The sequence below is a fragment of the Nymphaea colorata genome, chromosome 3 (genome assembly GCF_008831285.2).
Source record: "Nymphaea colorata isolate Beijing-Zhang1983 chromosome 3, ASM883128v2, whole genome shotgun sequence".
Taxonomy (NCBI): domain Eukaryota; kingdom Viridiplantae; phylum Streptophyta; class Magnoliopsida; order Nymphaeales; family Nymphaeaceae; genus Nymphaea; species Nymphaea colorata.
Genome location: NC_045140.1, coordinates 15,115,267 through 15,132,935, shown reverse-complemented (window position 1 = coordinate 15,132,935; position 17,669 = coordinate 15,115,267). Strand labels below are relative to the sequence as shown.

The 17,669-nt window shown below is 40.2% G+C and overlaps 3 protein-coding genes across 3 annotated transcripts; 2 read left to right on the top strand and 1 right to left on the bottom strand.

Moving 5' to 3' along the window:
* Nucleotides 1-227: 227 nt before the first annotated feature.
* LOC116251038 (probable protein phosphatase 2C 59) lies at nt 228-6,134 on the bottom strand. Its single transcript, XM_031625097.2, has 9 exons — nt 5,955-6,134; nt 4,477-4,634; nt 3,109-3,236; nt 2,689-2,787; nt 2,437-2,595; nt 1,505-1,591; nt 1,313-1,404; nt 783-857; nt 228-697 (listed from the first exon to the last, which is right to left on the bottom strand). The coding sequence occupies exons 2-9, from the start codon at nt 4,551-4,553 to the stop codon at nt 551-553; spliced, it is 864 nt and encodes a 287-aa protein (XP_031480957.1). The 5' UTR covers nt 4,554-4,634; nt 5,955-6,134; the 3' UTR covers nt 228-550.
* Nucleotides 6,135-8,199: 2,065 nt separating this feature from the next.
* Nucleotides 8,200-11,295, top strand: LOC116249706 (glutaredoxin-C8-like). Its single transcript, XM_031622920.2, has 4 exons — nt 8,200-8,497; nt 9,604-9,677; nt 10,713-10,811; nt 10,994-11,295. The coding sequence occupies exons 1-4, from the start codon at nt 8,340-8,342 to the stop codon at nt 11,053-11,055; spliced, it is 393 nt and encodes a 130-aa protein (XP_031478780.1). The 5' UTR covers nt 8,200-8,339; the 3' UTR covers nt 11,056-11,295.
* A 1,341-nt stretch (nt 11,296-12,636) lies between these two features.
* Nucleotides 12,637-16,016, top strand: LOC116249876 (glutaredoxin-C4-like). Its single transcript, XM_031623183.2, has 4 exons — nt 12,637-12,907; nt 13,528-13,601; nt 15,529-15,627; nt 15,762-16,016. Exons 1-4 carry the CDS (start codon nt 12,750-12,752, stop codon nt 15,836-15,838), a joined length of 408 nt encoding a protein of 135 aa, XP_031479043.1. The 5' UTR covers nt 12,637-12,749; the 3' UTR covers nt 15,839-16,016.
* Nucleotides 16,017-17,669: the final 1,653 nt, after the last annotated feature.

Sequence of the window (17,669 nt, the reverse complement as noted above, 5' to 3'; positions counted from 1 at the left end):
TATTAACTTCCTTCTCATGTCTCACCACCAAAATGAAATAAACCTATCGGAACCATGCGACCGAGTATTACAGTTTCTCTACCAACGGCTAGATCCATTATCTCAATTGGAGACCAAGCAAAGCGAAGTTCCACGCATGAAAAAGACATATGCCTAATATATAAGGGGAGGGAGGCAAGGACAAACACACACACACACACAGAGAGAGAGAGAGAGAGAGAGAGAGAGAGAGAGGCAAGCACCCACTACATTGAACAGAAAAGGGAAAGTCTTTACAAGATCTTACAACGTTCTTCGGCACACAAGACGGGTTAGCACAGGGCAGCAAGAGAAGATGTTCTAGAGACGGCAATGGCAGTTGTTTTTCTATATGCGTCATAAATTAAAGAATAAACAAAATGGTAAAAGATGAGATAGATAAATCAATAAGACACTCATAAACCAGGTGAGACATAGCCATAATTTTAGAAAGTATCAGTCAACTTTCCAGTCCATTTCTTCAACAAATGTGCAGCTAATCATTTTGTTTGAAGAACGGAGAGAAGAGCATTTACTGTTGAGAACTTGTCTGGCCAACCAAGAAACGGACGACGACACAAGTAATGTTATCTGCACTGCCCCTTTGATAAGCTTCCTGCATCAATCTCTTTGCTGCCTCTTCTGGATCTTCGATAGACTTGACCATTGAAACAGCGTCCTGCATCAGTTGGAAGAAATAGTCAATCAGTTTTAATGACTTTGAGACCATGAAAACAAGCATATTTGGAAGAGCAAGTCGAGACCTCATTTGTCACCACATCCCAAAGGCCATCACTTGCAAGTATAAGAAATTCAAGAGAACCATCAATCACCTCTTCCTGTCATTTATGAGCAAATTGAAGAGAATTAGTCAGCTTACTTCAGAAACTCACTACAAAGTACAAACAAGTTTACTATGCTGGACTTTAGACAAGCTTTTACCTGCAAAAGATTAGATTTTATTTATTCAACGTTCAAACAGCAGAAAGCCGACTAAACAGCCTTACCATAAAGGACCACGGTACAGCTGATGGGAAACAGAACAAAGACTCTGAAAGCAACGCCCGGAACTAAAATTGACAGTTATAGCAAGCAAATATACAAACTGTTTGTGTCCAATGAGGATATGTTCAATAAAGCACACACAAGATCTCAATGTATCCCAAGATGCTGAATGGCTGGAGAGATCAGAAGGGCAATAACAATTGTTCACAATTCCAAGCCAGCCATGAACAAATGACATGAAAACATCCAAGCCACTCATAAAGCACATTGTATTTGCAAAGATCCTAACCTTAATTTCCGGGTCTGCAACAACATATTGCTTCAATTGCCTATCACCAAAAGCCCGGGAAACAGCAAGAACACCACCAACCCTCCAAGTACCTAAGAGCACACATGTTTAGCCTTTCATATATCATAGAAGACAAAGGAGATAAATTTGTCACCAGTCACCAGCAGCATATCAACAAAGAATGTCACTTGCCTGCCCACATTACGAAACCTCCAGCATCCTCAATCCTTTGCCGCTCATCAGTTTGATCTGGCTTGTGATCTCGTGAAACAGCTATTGCTGTAGCAGAATACAGCAAATCAATACATGCACGCAAATTGGTAAATCAGGTTTGTGCAAAAATTGCCTAATGAAAAAAAAAATGCAAAAAATGTGTTTTTTTTCTAGCACCTATTCATTCAGCATTTATCAGGGCAAATAGATGGACAGAATATCATTTCAATTTCCAAACATTTAACTTGTGACATTTTGATCCATAGGCACAGGAAACACAAGAACAACCTGACTGCTTTTATTAATAAATTTGTATTTGGAAGAGGAGAAAGTTCAAAGCTATAAATGCACCAGAATCAACACCAACTGGCATGTAATCAGATTTAGATATGTCCAGAGGCAACACTGAGATAGCCAGAAAAGAACAAAAAAGGAAGAAAATCTGAGATGTGTAAAACCAACTTGTGCAAGACATGGGCTTTAGGACATAAAGCAAGGAGAACCATCTATGGTATATTCAATGGTCTGGTCACATTCCATTTGCAATCACACCTGAACTTTTCAGTTACAAAAAGGAGAACATTTTGAGAACGAAAGAGGGAGATTAAACAAGTGAAGACGCCGTAGAAGTATCCACAAAGATCACTAAAATGGGGTATTCCTGATCTGGTTCTTAATGACAGCATTCTCTATAGAAGATCTGCTGTTACCATCACAAAACCATCCTTCAAACTTCAAAATATTATGCTGTTACCATCACAAAATCATACTTCAGAATACTGCACTATGTACAATATTGACCATATCGTGGTATTTGCTGGTGTAAAACCTGTCTAAAGCTATAATAAGACATGGTGAATGAACGAATTGAAAATGTTCACCATCTGCATAGACCAAATTTTGGTTCATACCATTTCCATCACGGCAGATAACAGCACGAGAGTCACCAACATTTGCAACAAGCAAACGATCTCCAACAAGAACAGCAGTTGATGCTGTTGAGCCCGCATCTCTGTTCTGACTATTCTCTGACTTGAGAAAATCAGAATCTGTCTGGTTGTATGCATGGGCTGCATGAGGCAAATAAAGTACAAATACATCAGCAACCACATACAGCTTTTAGACAAGGTTAAATTTGCTGCTAAAATTGAAAGCATTAGCACCTATGGCTGATCTAGTATTGCTGATGAACTCCGGATGCCTAATCAAGTTACTAAAGAGATTCTGTTTTACATACTCAGCTGCTCGAGCACCACCATGCCCTGAAATATGCACATATATAAATTAGTACAAAATCCTTTGGGCGTGTGAGAGAGAAAATTTCCTATGACTTAATTTGAAAATCAGCCAAACTAAGAGTCACTAACATATGAAACATGTAGAAGAAAAATGACGAGGTTCAGCCACATCAAATCTGTTGATTTTTAAATAAATGCCTTAACAAATAGGCATTCTATACAATTTTAGTTTTAGCATCCACTTCGTTCTTTTTGTACCTTATGTAGATCATAAAAACTATTTTCATGCCTTATGCTTGATGAGCACTCAGTACTAAATAGAATTAAAGAAACAGAAATATTTACCATCAAACACTCCAAACAAACCAACTATCTCTCCATCAACTCCAGCAATACTGGTCTCGTAGAAGTCCTCCATTGTGGACCTCTTCCCTGGGGAACTTGCAAATCCATAGCTAAACTTGCGATCTTGACTGTTGCAAAAATACAAATTAATTAATTGATGAAAAACAACTAGCAAACTAGGCAATTTCATTTCAATTTGATTTATGACAACAGAAATTCGCAAGACATCCCCTGCATTAATCTGGGTCAATTTAAGATTCACAGGAACGAAAAATACTAGGAGTTAGTTTCACACAGAAAGCATGATGTTGCAACACCATATATAAGAGGTTGCTTAAGTTGTAACTACATAAGTGCTGCAGCGCACTGGAGGTGGAAGATGACAACCATAACAGTGTAATAACCACACCATTCCTCTCCAGATCTGTGCAACTACATAAAACACAAACACACAGCTTATTGATTGTGTTTACAGTTTACACAAATAGAGTTCTGCGTTTTAAAGAATTAGAGACCTGGTTGTCCTGCCACTTTGCTATAAAAGTTAAAAACCACAAACAAGCTCGGATTATAAAACTCCTAAAAAGATCACTGGCACAAGGTAGGAAGAATGCATGCTCATAAAAATTAATAGGCACCTGTAAGTGAAGGGTAAAAGGAGTTACCCATTGCAATGACAAAAAAGTATCATAGGAAAAGGAAGAAAACTATGTGTAAAGCTAATTTGAAAGATGAGTTTATGCTTATCAAGTTCTAGGTTACATTAAAGTAATTTCGCATCAAGCTTTAGATTAACTTTGCAAATAAATCTAGTTGGAATGCACACCAATCTCAATTAGAGGGGATATACTCTCTAAGACTCGTTTGCAAGAATGGCAGTGGTCATAGATGTAGAAACTGTTACTTTGGATACATGAATGGTACTGTCGAATTTATAGTTCAATGGTTGTTTCCATAAATGCAGTTGGCTACAGAAAAATAGAGGAACGGAAAAATGAATGGAGAGGCCCATTATGATATGCTCTCTCTTTCATATTCATCAATAAAACCAGGAGTTTGGTATAGCTAAAAACAGGTCTCCTTTTCTTCATTTCTCTAGTTCTGTATAATTCCAGAAACCAAAAATAATTGACCGGATGCCATTTTTAACAAAATAATCCTTTCTTTTTTTGAAAATTTACCGCAAACTAAACAAAGCATTTACATGGGCAGGTGTTCCTGTCCTATATCGACAGTTCACCAAATAACAAAAAACTTACTTGCATGAACATATAATAAAAATAACACATAAAGAGCTGAAATAAAAAAAGTTAAACAGATTTCAAGGAGGCACATATGGTCCCATAAGTAGGAAGCTAGAATACAGACCTGAGACCTCCACCAGAAACGGGGCCATCATCAATCTGTGTGCCACTTGTAGAGAAAACTGAATTAAGATAACCCATATCCACGCAGATCAATTGTCAACTGATGATTTTGACTGCAGCAATCACCTCATAATCCGGATGTACTATGAAACAATCCACCTTGCAAGACAAAGACAGGTAAAACAAACAAACAGAGAAACGTAAGCTGGAGGGGCTACCAGAGATCTGAATCATCATAGTACAAATTATCCAGAGGTAGATCTACCGTGAAAAAAAAAACACACAGAAATAAGCCATAAGCAGGAAAGCTTCTATAGAAACACAAAGAAGGAATAACCAATTAATCCAAAGTAGCGACATTTTACAATTTTTAGTTGTCAAAAGCCTAAAATGTCCAATATTACAAGACTAAGAACTCTTTTGAGATACCGTTTTTTTTTATACATATCTCTTATTCAAAATATAAAAACTGTCAATTAAACTTACAACGTAAACACAGAAGAATTACGATGAAACAATGCCAGATTTTGAACCAGATTGAAAGCTTTAATAATATAAAAAGAATTTCACGCGTCATGGACCCGAATCTAATAGAAAGAATTTGATGAGCCTAATGGAGGAACAGAGACGAGAGAAACACAAAGTAATTGACATAGAATTAAACAGAGGATAAAGGACTTCGGCCTCAAAGAACAATGCAAATAGTTACAATTAGATCAACTCGAATTCTATGTCAGTTCTACAAATAACTATTCGGAATTAGCATTTCTTAAGACATAATAGAGGGAAATTTATCTATTGGTTTCCCAAATTGAACAAAATGGAATTTGCAGGCTGTGCGCTTTGGCAGTCAAAATGGCCTTACGAATCGGAGAAGAGTTGACGGAACAGAAGATTCCTTGATTTCTAAAGGACAGTCACAAGTATTCAAAGGTTTAACCAAGACAGGAAAACAGACGATCGTAAGCCGTAACAGAGGAAGCGAGAGAAAATTTGTCACGGAAATGAATTGAACTGCAGGTCCCGAAGCACAATCGTTTTGCTTAGGCCAAAATTTTTCATTTGCTTCAAAAACTCAAGACAGAAGAGCATGTTCCTGATGTTCAGAGGACAAAAGGATCTGCTGCGCGCTTCCCAAAAAAAAAAAACCCTCACATAGAAAAACTGTTAGATAATGAAACACTACTCGCCCAAACGAATTGCCAACATTACCTTGTCAGGATTTTTTTTCTTTAAGTCAAAAGACTCGTGTCTCCACTCAAAAGGCACACACGAATTCGCGCCTAAATTTCCCCCGGAACAAGAAAATTAAAAGGAAAATCGCCGATAAAAGGGCCTAACTTAAATTAAAATGACAAATGAGAAACCAAGTAGATGTTTCGCAGGGGGGAAGGGATAATAGGTGAGATGGTGATGATCATGATGACAACGACGACGGAGAAGGGAAAGGAGACGATGAGTAAGAACGATGATACCTACCACGGACAAACCAAGCGACCCGCAGGCAACAAGAAAAAAAGGTACACGCCTTTCCTGCAGCCGAAGAAGAAGAAGTAGAAGAAGACCTCGGAGGAGAGAAACCGAAAGTTCGCGAAAGGAGAGGAAATTATGAAGAAGAAGAAGAAGAAGAAAAAGCAAAGAAAAAGACGGAGAGAGGAGAGATACCTCAAAGAAGCGACAGCACCTCTTCTCCTCCTAAAGAAGTCGCGGTCGGTTTTTGTCTCCCGTTTACCAGAGACGAAGCGGACACGCGTCGACCATCGGCGTCTCCGTCTTCCACCGGCCCCCGACCGAGTCAATCCCGGGAATCGCGAGCTTCGTCCCCACCGCTCGACCGCCTTGCCTCGCCCTCCCCCGATTTATAAAAGGACGCCAACTGCGGAACGGAATCGGGTCCCGGATAAGTGTCGCGCTGGCTCCACCGCCCGATAAGGGTGCATGGATACGGTTCCAACTTTTGCAACCCGGAACCGGAAGGGGGCGGAGGGTACACTACTGGTAGGTCCTGTCCTACCCCGTTTAGCGTTTAACGCTCTTTCGGGTCAAGCCTGCGGTGAGCTGCAGTCGACCCGACCCATCATCATCTCGGTGGTGAAATGTCAAACTCGCCCGATAAACTCTCCAAAATGTGGACCGGGGTTTGCTTTTCGCCTCAAAAGTCATTTTTCTGGAACGCCGTGTGGTTCTCGCTCTCCGAAAAATGCAACTGGAAAAAAGATAAAGAAGAAAGGAAACCGTCTTCGTGAAGCTAATGCTTTATCTCTAAAAACCAAACTATTCGATACATGGATCCTTTTCACAAACATCTAAGTCTATCCAAAAGAGACGGGCCTGACAGCTATGGTCGTCTTTTCAAAATCTTACACAAATTTACATAGTTGCAGGTGGAACGCAGTGCCACTCACTCGGTTCCCTGTCCCCACGGGATTTCGTTCAGTGGTTCGATTCGATGATTATCTATCTGTTAAACACGGCCAACAGCTAGTTGGAGTCACATGGGTGTCGACACTCGACTCCTCTTGTGTCAATGGACTGGGGACCCTACACGTCACTAATTAACACCAAATAAAGGCAAGCCGGAAGCAACCTTGAGCTGACGAGTAGTTGTTTTCGTAAATTCTTCTTCATTTTTATATTCGGATGCCCAACCGGCCACGGCGAGTCCCGTCAGCCTTACCTAAGCGACTTGCACGTCAGGGCCCAAAACTAGCTGTATCAAAAGATCCGTTGGCTCCGTTTGTTTTTGACAAAATTCGGGTCAGGCAAGACTTGGCCAGACGAATACGACCCGATAAGAGTGGCGGCCATGATCTGCAGTTGGGTCTGAAATCAACTTAAACTTGGATTAGGATTCGGGAGTCCTTTTTATTTGCTGCATTTTGTAGCTGGTGCTCCAAAAACAACTCAATTGGAATTGTTAGACGCGCCTGCTTTGAACGGTTGGAAGGCGTCAACGGAGTTGGTGAGCGTGTGGATAAGGGAAGAATGGTCTGCATATCGATGTTGCATCATCGGATCCTACCAAATCCATTGTGATGCAACCGGAGCCAAGTTTGATCGTCCATCTTCCATCTGCGATCCTCCAAATCAATCTACCTGAGCCGTTAAAAGGCAGCGGCTCCGATCTGTTTCTAACTTGGCTTTAATTAAAAAAAGAGGAGCAGTAGAGTCCGCCGCCACACAGCAGAAAATAATCGGAAAGTTTAGTAAAAAAAATCCATAGCATACGGATACTTCTCTCATTGAGATTTTCGTATACTAAAAGAAATGCTAATAAACTGAATAAAGTTTTAAAGATCTCAGTACGATTTTGTCGCCAGGGCTTTCTATTGCAGTCAGACATCAAATTTCTTTATTTTTTTATGGGTTTATTCCTTTGCTTATGAACTTAAAAATTTAAAAAGCTACACTTTTCCCGAATACTATTTAACTCAAAGGCTAAAGTGAATTCCAATTAATCTGATCGATAGAAGCCTAGAAAGAGTTGAACGTAACTTCTTTTCGACATGATATTCCATCACTAAATCATATTAATCGATTTTAGCTAACTGTATATTTCAAATCAAAGAGAATATGCTTTAATCTCTTTGGTCAGTTTTTATGGACAATGTGATTTTTTTCCCACAATTACTGAAACAATGATCTTTTTTCAAATTATAAGAAACTGCAGCCTGCAGGCCGGGGAAGGGAAGATCCTCCGAGAAAGACCCTCGGCCTTCTTAATATTTCAGATTCCTGCCGGTCTTGGCTGATGGTCCGATCGATGGAGTCGCGAAACTAAAGAGCGAGAGGTGCCATAGAGAGAGAGAGAGGAGAGATACAGCGAGAAAGCGAGGGGCAGGCTCACACCCAAACGGCTGTGGGATGGGGACGGTCAGGAGTGGCATCGGAATCTCATTGTCGCTTCTCATTATCATCTCGTCTCTCCGCATCTCTGAGGGAGAACCGTTGTCGCTGAGGAATTTCGTCCGAGATACGATCTCCTCCAAACCCATTGTTATCTTCTCCAAATCGTACTGCCCGTAAGTGTTTCTGTTCATTTCCATTGAATCCATCCAGTTCAGATGAAAGCGAACCATGAACGCGTACCATCTTGGTCGGGTCACAGTTTCCTACTTTTGCTAAGACTAACGATTTAACGATCCTTGATGTGATTGTGGTTCGTATGGATGAAACCCGTCGGTTGCACAATTGGGGTTATCGTCTCTGTTATTCTTTCTGGACGCTTCACATTGAATATTAGACGAGCTGTTGATTTTCCATGTTATTCCATTACAATATTGGGTCCCTTTTGGTTCCATCCTCGCGAATTAGAGCGGTGGTCTCTCTCTCTCTCTCTCTCTCTCTCTCTCTCTCTCTCTCTCCATAACTTGCTAACAATTTTAAATGGTAGGCAAAAGACCTTATCGTTCGTTTTGAAGGACAAAACTTACCCAACACTGGGAAATTTGACGGGTTCTGGAGTGCTCGCTAAACGAGAGAGAAGCAGTCTGATATGGAACCGCCTTCCTGTGTGCTTTGGAAGTTTTTCACTGAGAAAACACTCCTTACTAAAAAGACCTTCCTATTGTTCAGCTGAGAAGCAAATGAGTATTTACTTCCTCTTGAGGCCATCTGTTATTGGGAGAAGCTGATGTTTGCAATCCTTGCTCAGAGCAATCATCATGAGTTGATGGAGATGTTTTACTTTTGCTGGCGTTGGCGTTACTTCTGGTCAAGTGGAAGTACTATATATGCTAATAAGCACTTGAAAATAGCACTAGTAACTCGTAGTCTAGCTCATATTGGGCTTATCCTTCAGTTACTGTTTTTGGCGATCCCTATCCATGATTTGGAATGATGCAAAAGGTGTATATTCTTACCTCCCTCAGACAAGCCCGATCCTAGTTTAGCTTGTTGAATTCAGGTGCTTCACTAGCTTGAGCAAAGTTCGACTTAATACAAGAACAAGCCGATCTTACAAACTCTATTTTCGCGTTTGTCTCAAACAGCAGTTGATACTTGATCACATCTTTATTTATTGAGGAATAGAAGAAGGTGTAAAAGGGTTTTGTCTGTTCACCAGCCGTCAAGAGCTGGCTGCCTATAAACCGGTGATTTGACTCCATCTTTCTTATGCTTTCTGCAGGTACTCTAGAAGGGCTAAAGTTGTTTTCCAGGAGATGAACAGAGTACCATATGTCATCGAGCTAGATCAGAGAGGTTTGATTGTACAGTCCCTCAACGATCTTAATCTGACATAATCCTGTGTTTTCCTCTTGTGCTATAGATGTTTAGATGCTTTTGTTCTCTGTGTGTGACGTTTCCACAGGCTTGAGTTGAAGTGTGTTCGGTCTTTTCCTTTCCTCTTATGCATGTTATGATCCTTCTGAAGGTTTCCTACCGCTGCTGATGTGATAGGAAGGAACTTCTAACATGTGCATTTTCTTGTGAAACTGTGTGGAGAAACACACATGAAAGTATAGAACAGATCGATTGTTGCAAGTGCCTGTTACCTTGCAGAGCATGCATAGATTAGTAAATCAATTGGCTTTTACTGGCAATTGATGCTAGGTTGGCTTTGAGCTCTTTGTTATTGGATGCTTTTTAACCTCTATCTACGTGGTTGCTATGTTCTTCCGTGTGTGTCCGAAGAGGTGCTACCATATTCCTATTTATGATGTCCAGGAAGACTAGGATTATGGAATGACATTGATTTGCAGGAAATACCTCTGTTGCTCAAAGGTTTCTATCTTCTTCATGTTCAGATGGTCAATGTGAGGCTTCTCATGTGACTCATTGGTTTACTGTTCTGTTCTTATGGGTGGACGTGGACCATGGGTGAGAAACAAGTGACCTCCATGAGTTTATTTGTGAACTTGACAATAGTTTCCTGGAGGTCACCACACACACACACAAAGGAGCCTATACATGTCAGTTTGCCTCGTTGCATGAGCCAATCCTGATGGTATCTATAAAACCTTTGTCAATTTTCTTGTTTGCCATATTTGAATATGACAAGATTTGTTGATTTCATCAACTGCAATCTGAAAAGAAAGCTTCTTCACCAATATGATATGTAATAAACGTCACTACATTCTCCATTGTTATTCTCCTAAAGTTGGATTTCTACATCATAGTGGGGCAGGATGGAACTTTTGTTCTCCAGTTCTAGTCTTCTTCCGTCAACTGGTCCTTCGTGGGACTTCTATGTATGATGCTGTTGTGTCGCTAATGGTCTTTTGTTCTGGTTCTTAGGTGATGGGGTTGATATCCAAGATGCACTGCAGCAAATGGTGGGCAGGCGGACAGTGCCTCAGGTGTTCATCAATGGAAGACATATTGGCGGCTCGGATGGTAAAAAGAACGACTTAAAATCATATATTTGCTTAGTTTTTTCCTATTTTTATATGTCACATGCTAGTTCAACTTCGTTTGCAAATTTTTCACCATCACCAGCATTCTTTTTCCTTTGTTTCTTTTACTGTCTCATTTTCTTTTTCTGAATATCTAATATGTTTCCGTTGATCTGGAGCCAGATACTTATGAAGCATACGAAAATGGGGACTTGGCGAAGCTTCTAGAGAACGTCCCCGAGTAGAATTCCTAAAGAAAATTATTCATTCCTTTTACTGATTCAGTGCAAATGTTTACTTACCGAGAGCATGATTTTGAGAACCGAAAATTGTACGTCTTATAATGGGAATGCAAATTCCTGCATGTTATTTTCCTGCAGCCTTCAAGATGTACGAAAAAAATGGTCAGATCTGTGTTACCGACAGCCTTAAATTTGTGCCTCTTTTATGTTCAGGATAAAGTATACATTGACAATTTGACTCGATCCGTTGGCTTTCCTGGTTTTGAAGAGCATGGAGGGCTGATCCGGTGACCGTGTACAGTTCTATCACACAAGCAAAACCTGAGTACTTCCCCTCTTATGTAGATCAATATATATTTCTTGAGCAAGCGGCTCGTATATTTGAGACCGGATCGGGTCAGTAGAGGCGGTCTGCAATCTACACTATGGACGCTGTGAAATGTGAATTGGATTTAGAAATTTTGCGCGTAGAATTTTTTGTATTAAAGAAAATGACATTCTAATCTTTTTCATGGTTCTGTATTTGTCTTGTTCGAAAAAAAAGTACGACGCCTAATGTGCCGTTGAAATCTGAAAGAAAATAACCACCATTTAACGTTCCATTGTTTTGTCAATTGTTGGCGACCAAAGAAAGTCACGAAGAGATTTTTTAGTGAGTGAGGGATTTCGGAACCGAGGCACAGTTACAACGAAATTTGAGATTACAAAATTTATCTGAGAAAATACTGAGATTCAGAATTGATGTATATCTTAATGTTCTATTTTCTGATCAAAGATGAAAATAATCAGTAGGACATATGAAGCCGCGGTTTTGGCAAGTTGGACATATCGAAAAGTGTTCAGTACTTCATTTTAATCAACAAAAGATACATGTAATGCTTGGATTAGTGCCATGTCTTTACAATGTTATTCTCAGAAGAGGGATTATCCAATCCAAGTTCACAAAAAACTCAAATTTCTTAATTCAATACATCCCGATATTTCTTTTTTCAAAGTTTAAAGCAAAGGTTATTGCTGTCAATGTTTTTAATCTACCCCTTTTTGGGGAATCTGTTTGAGTGGGTTCAGCTTGCATCGGGTTAATCTTGGACTGGAGTAGCAAACAAATTCATGAAACACGTTAGCAAACAAATCAGATCATACAAGCTGGTCTAATAGAGTGGTGAATTGAGAACCAACGGGTGATTGCATTTGTTCAAGCTTAGTTGATCTTGAAGGGGAGTAGCATATGGTTTGAATCAGCAAATCCAGTTCACTACATGAGTAAGAGGACACAGACGCTTATTACACACACACCTAGTCATGCTCACTAAAATAGTACCCATGTCTACTGTTCACATATTTTGTTACAAAAAATAAGTCTAAACCGAGATTTTTTTCTATAAAGAAAGTGAGCGGTTAATATCATATATTTGTATATAATTTTTTGTTACGCTGTATCACTTAACTGTCTGTTGTATTAGTTTATTTGTTATTTAAACGAACTGGCAAATTAAAAAAAAGAAGCACGGAGAATTGGAAAATTTGAGCCTCTTCTTCAGAATTTAGAGGCAAAACCGTGAGCAGGACTTGCCTCCAAGTCAGCGACCACGTTGCGAATGAGAACAACGACGCTCCAGGTTTTAACTTTTAACCCTCCTGCAAAATCCTACCGCTCTCCGTCTGACGAATCGAGAGAGAGATAGAGAGAGAAAGAGATGGGGAGGATCACCAGGGGTGTCGGAGTCTCATTTTCTCTTCTCATTCTGATCTCGTCTCTGCACATCTCGTCGGAAGCGTCATCCTCTCCGAGATCGTTCGTCCGGAAGACGGTCTCTTCCAATCGCATCGTCATCTTCTCCAAATCTTTCTGCCCGTACGTTTCTTATGTTCTCATTTCCTTTTTGTATTGAACTTTTTTTTTTTCTTTTCCATCTTTCACTTCTGTGCTAAATGGTCGATCCTGGAGGCTGTTATGCTGAATGTAGTGGTGGTGGCCTGGAATTCTTCTTCTCCATTATTTATGTTTCTAGTTTCTAGTTTGCGAGTTTGTCTCTTCCGATGTTGCTTCATGAGAATACGACGTCCAATTGTTTCTCCAACTCATGAATGAGTCTACAGTGGTTGAACAAAGGCGTCACTCATTTGACTTTGAAAGATGACACTCGATTAACATTTGAGTTGAGATATTTTGATGGGTTCGGAGAATCTCCTTTTGGGTATGCCAGCAGGAGATACGGAATCTGGAGTTCAGGCCCTTCCATGCTGCGCTCAGTAGATTTTTGCGGAGTTTGGGAAGCATTGGCTACCAAAAAGTCTTTCTCATTTTCGCTGCTTTGGTTGATCAGCAGATGGATCTTTTTCCTTACCTAAATGGAGACTCATAAGTTTGTGGAATCACTTCTGTTTGAGTTGTCCCTTGACTTAAAACGATTGTACCCTCAGAGATGCGACTGGGCATACCAGCTAGTTGACTTCACCTCACGCTTTCCGCAGGTTCTGTAGAAGGGCGAAAGCTGTCTTCCAACAGCTGAACAGGACGCCTTACGTGGTTGAGCTAGATCAAAGAGGTATGATTACCCAACGCCTCTCATTGAGGTTATTCGTTTTTTTTCCTTTGGCTTGCGCTGCATTACGTTTCAGTTATTTTTATTCTCTGAATTGAGTCTTTTCATAATGCTTTTTTTGTTTAGTTCTTTGAATTGTTTTTCTTCTTTCTTATTATGAGTTGACATTGTGCTTATATGGATATTCTGAACCTCAGTGTAGTTTCTTTCTGCAGCTGACGGAATAGGGTTGCTAACTGTAACAACTCGACCCACTCCTGGGCTCGGGCCCCTGGTTCGGCGGATCCCAGCCCGCCCCCTAACAGTTTCGGCTCCAACCTGAAAAAAGCTAGAAACCAGGACAATCCTTTCATTAATGGCCTCTCTTTATAAGCCCTTGAAAATCCCTCACAATCTTCGATACAGGACTAACCTTTTGGGGTGTTACAATCCACCCCCCTTAAGGCACACGCGTCCGCGAGTGTGGGACTCCAGGTCCGAGTGTTGAACCGGCTCTAAATACCACTGTAACAATCCGACCCACTCCTGGGCTCGGGCCCCTGGTTCGGCGGATCTCAACCCGCCTCCTAACAGTTTCGGCTCCAACCTGAAAAAGGCTAAGAACCAGGACAATCCTCTCATTAATGACCTCCCTTTATAAGCCCTTGAAGATCCCTCACAATCTTCGATACATACTAAACTTTTGGGGTGTTACACTAACTGTGCATTGCTTGGTGAAAATTGTTTCAGTTAAAGAATGATATACGGGGTTAGGGATCTTGGTTGCTCATTAAAATCAAATCAACAACTCCTTATAAATTGGAAAAGGTATGTTTTTTTTGGGTATTGTCTTTTAAGGCTCATATTGTTTTCAACTGCATGGTACATCGTAGAAATATGTAGATCAGGACAAACTTTCTGTTTGACAGGAAGTCAATGTTGAGAGACGTGTTCGGCTTCTTCTTACTGTAACCTTGCGCTCCTTTTTTAACAAGTGTTTGTTCATCTGTTCAGATGTTGTTGTGAATTGTAAGTGTCTAAGCCTCCTCATGAGATGCTATATGACTTTGCATAGCTGTGTTGTGTCCCTGTACTTTATTTTTTGAGGTGGGAAGATAGCAAATGAGGTCAAGTGGTGGTGAAGGCCTTCTGGTATTCATTATAAAAAGTGAAAATGATATCAAGATGGTGAATGTGGCACTACATTGCTCCTGCATTGCTGCACTAGGGAAGCTAGGAAAATCTGCATTGGTAATTGTGACACTAGTGTTGCATCATTATGCCCTCTGTCTCTCTCTTGCTTGCCTACTCAATAGTCTTCTATGCATTTCAGGACCATTATGTGGTTTGTCCTGTGACTGGTTGGTTAAATTTGATTCTTTGATGTATTGTTCTTCTGGATGGACTATGTGTGGGAAACAAGCAATCTCTATTATTCAATGTTGATTCTCTAGAAAGCTCACCCCAAAAAGACTTTCTTACTCTTAAGACTTAACCATTTCATATTTAATTATATCCCATGACCATTGTAGATGTAAGTATTGTTCCAAAGTGGAGGGTGAAATCTCCTAACAACATCATTTTCAGTCATTTTTAGATGCATTATCCATTCATGCTGTTACCTGCTATAAATGTGCGAGACAGCAAGGTTTGTTGAATGGCTCATGGTGACGTATCCAACCCGAAGTAGTGAAATGGAGAGCTTACAAATCACAAAGTTTTTGCCATAAGAATTCCCATTGAAGCTTATACACATTATGTGTAATTGCTTGTATAAGCTCATTTTGTTTGTCTGGTGTTACCTCTCATTTTTCTTGGTTTTGGTTAACAAACTTCATAATGAGATTGGATGAGACTTTTCTGCCTGTGTGCTAATAGCTTCCATCGGCCCGGTGCTTGGTTGAGTCTGACGGCTAATTCCTTTTTGTATATTCTGGTCTGTGGTGGTCAGATGATGGAGCTGACATTCAAGATGCATTGCAACAATTATTTGGCAGGCGGACAGTGCCTCAGGTGTTCATCAATGGAAAACATCTTGGTGGCTCAGATGGTAAACAAACATTTACAGAAGCTATATTCTATCTGTGATTCTATTATCGACATACTATTCATCAAATAGTATAACGTTTTATATAACTTGGTTCTGCAATTCTCGAATAACCTGATTTTTCGGTCTCAAATCAGATACTGTTGAAGCCTATGAAAATGGGGAATTGGCAAAGCTTCTAGAGAACATCCCTGAGGAGGAACACGAGCTTTGAAGAAGTAATCCACATGCTTTTGACATTAGCATTGTTACTGATGGTTATATTTTTCATCATTTTGTTGACTTGATATATGTACCAAGGGCATGATTTTGGAACAACTCAAATTCAAACATGAATTACTGCATTTTGTTTAGCTAAAATCATGCTGATTCTTTTGGATCTGTTAAAGCCACTCCAGTCATCTCTGCCACTATGGAAGTGCAAATCTTGGGACGACTGTAATGCTGAGGTTTTAAAAATTTAGCCCTTCTAAGGCCTTCTAATTCTGCCGACACCAGGAGCCATGTTGAGTCTGTTAGACAGGCTCATCATGCCTTGGCCGTGTCTAGGCAAGTTTCTGCACCCGATGGACCAGGTAAGACGTAGTGGTTATGACTTGTGGCCCACTTTCTTATAGTTAACCAGTGCTAGGCTAAACAGGACACATGGTGTGGGAGTGTGGGAATGCTCTCAAGCTTGATGGTTGTTACCCTTTGTTTTGCACGCGGATCCCAGATATCGTCCTATCAATCACATTGATGACGGTAAGCTCAATATCTGACAAAAGAAATTGAATATTTTGAACGTGTCATCTTGTCAAGTGAAGGCATTGGTGTCCTGATCTTTACCGACTGTTACAGTGTTGAAAAAGTGTAGTTGCTTGTTTGGTGTTTCTCAGCTAATTTCCCTAAGGGGTATGCCATGAACTTGTGTTATTCATCAGAGGAAACTTCATTGAAGGCTTGACATTATCCCCTTGTCTGACCTCAAGCGTTGAGGTTGTTATCACGGAAGACATATCGGGTTTCTATAACTCGCGACTGTCCAAGAAAATGAACAAGGATCTGACGGTGAATTGGATGGGAATCTCTGCTCCTCACTAATGATTGTACTTGTGTGTCGGTGTAAGTACGAACCTGGAAACAAGTCGCCTTGTTCGGGCTCTCAAAGTTGTTCGAATTCATTTAAGTAGGGCTGATAGCCTAAATGGAAATTGGAAGGGCTTGATCTTATACCACTTTTTAATTGTTTTATATATTAAAGAGTTTTATGACTTTAAATTGTATGGTTAAAATGTTCAGTTTCCCGAGCAATTGGTTGAGGTCAGATGTTACAGCTGCCAGCTTCAGGGTTTTACAATTTTTATCTAAACAAAAATAAGCAATTTTTCTCCGATCGTTTTTCTTATGCTGTGTTCTTTTTGTCTGTTTTATTTCTTCCACAGCAGAAAAGTAAAATTTTCCCTGATGTAATCTGTTGAACCTGTAATCTCCTCCTTAGTAATATAAATTTGAGAAATGCAAATATGTTAAACTTCGTTGTTTTCTTTTGCTAGCAAAATTGAACCTGGCTCCACTACTTTGGGCTTGTCTAGTGCTTGATTGATTAAGCTATCCATCGGAGCTGAATAAGCACGAGCAATCTGTAAAATGATGGTGGAGCCCAAGGAGATACCAAACATGGGAAGCGGAAAACCGAGATTTGCTTTTCTTTTATACAGAAGGTCAGGTGAAGAGAGTCGAATTTCAGGGGTCCAACTTTCTTCCATCAGTCGGCCACACCCTATGATAAGTACAGCAGGGGACGAAGAGAGACATTGACGGCGATGTGCATGAACACTTGCATGCTATGGATACCTCAGACCAGGAAAAGATTGATTGTGGAACTGCCTCTCCTATTGCAATTTGCGGCCATTTTTCTCTTGAATACTAAAACATGTCGCTATATCATATTGTTTTCTATGTTTCGGTGGCAAAAGTTTTAGTTTCGATATTCATACCTCATAGAAATAAGGCAGGCGATTCAGATTGTGCACGAAGCAAGCTGGATATGAGCTAGATGATGG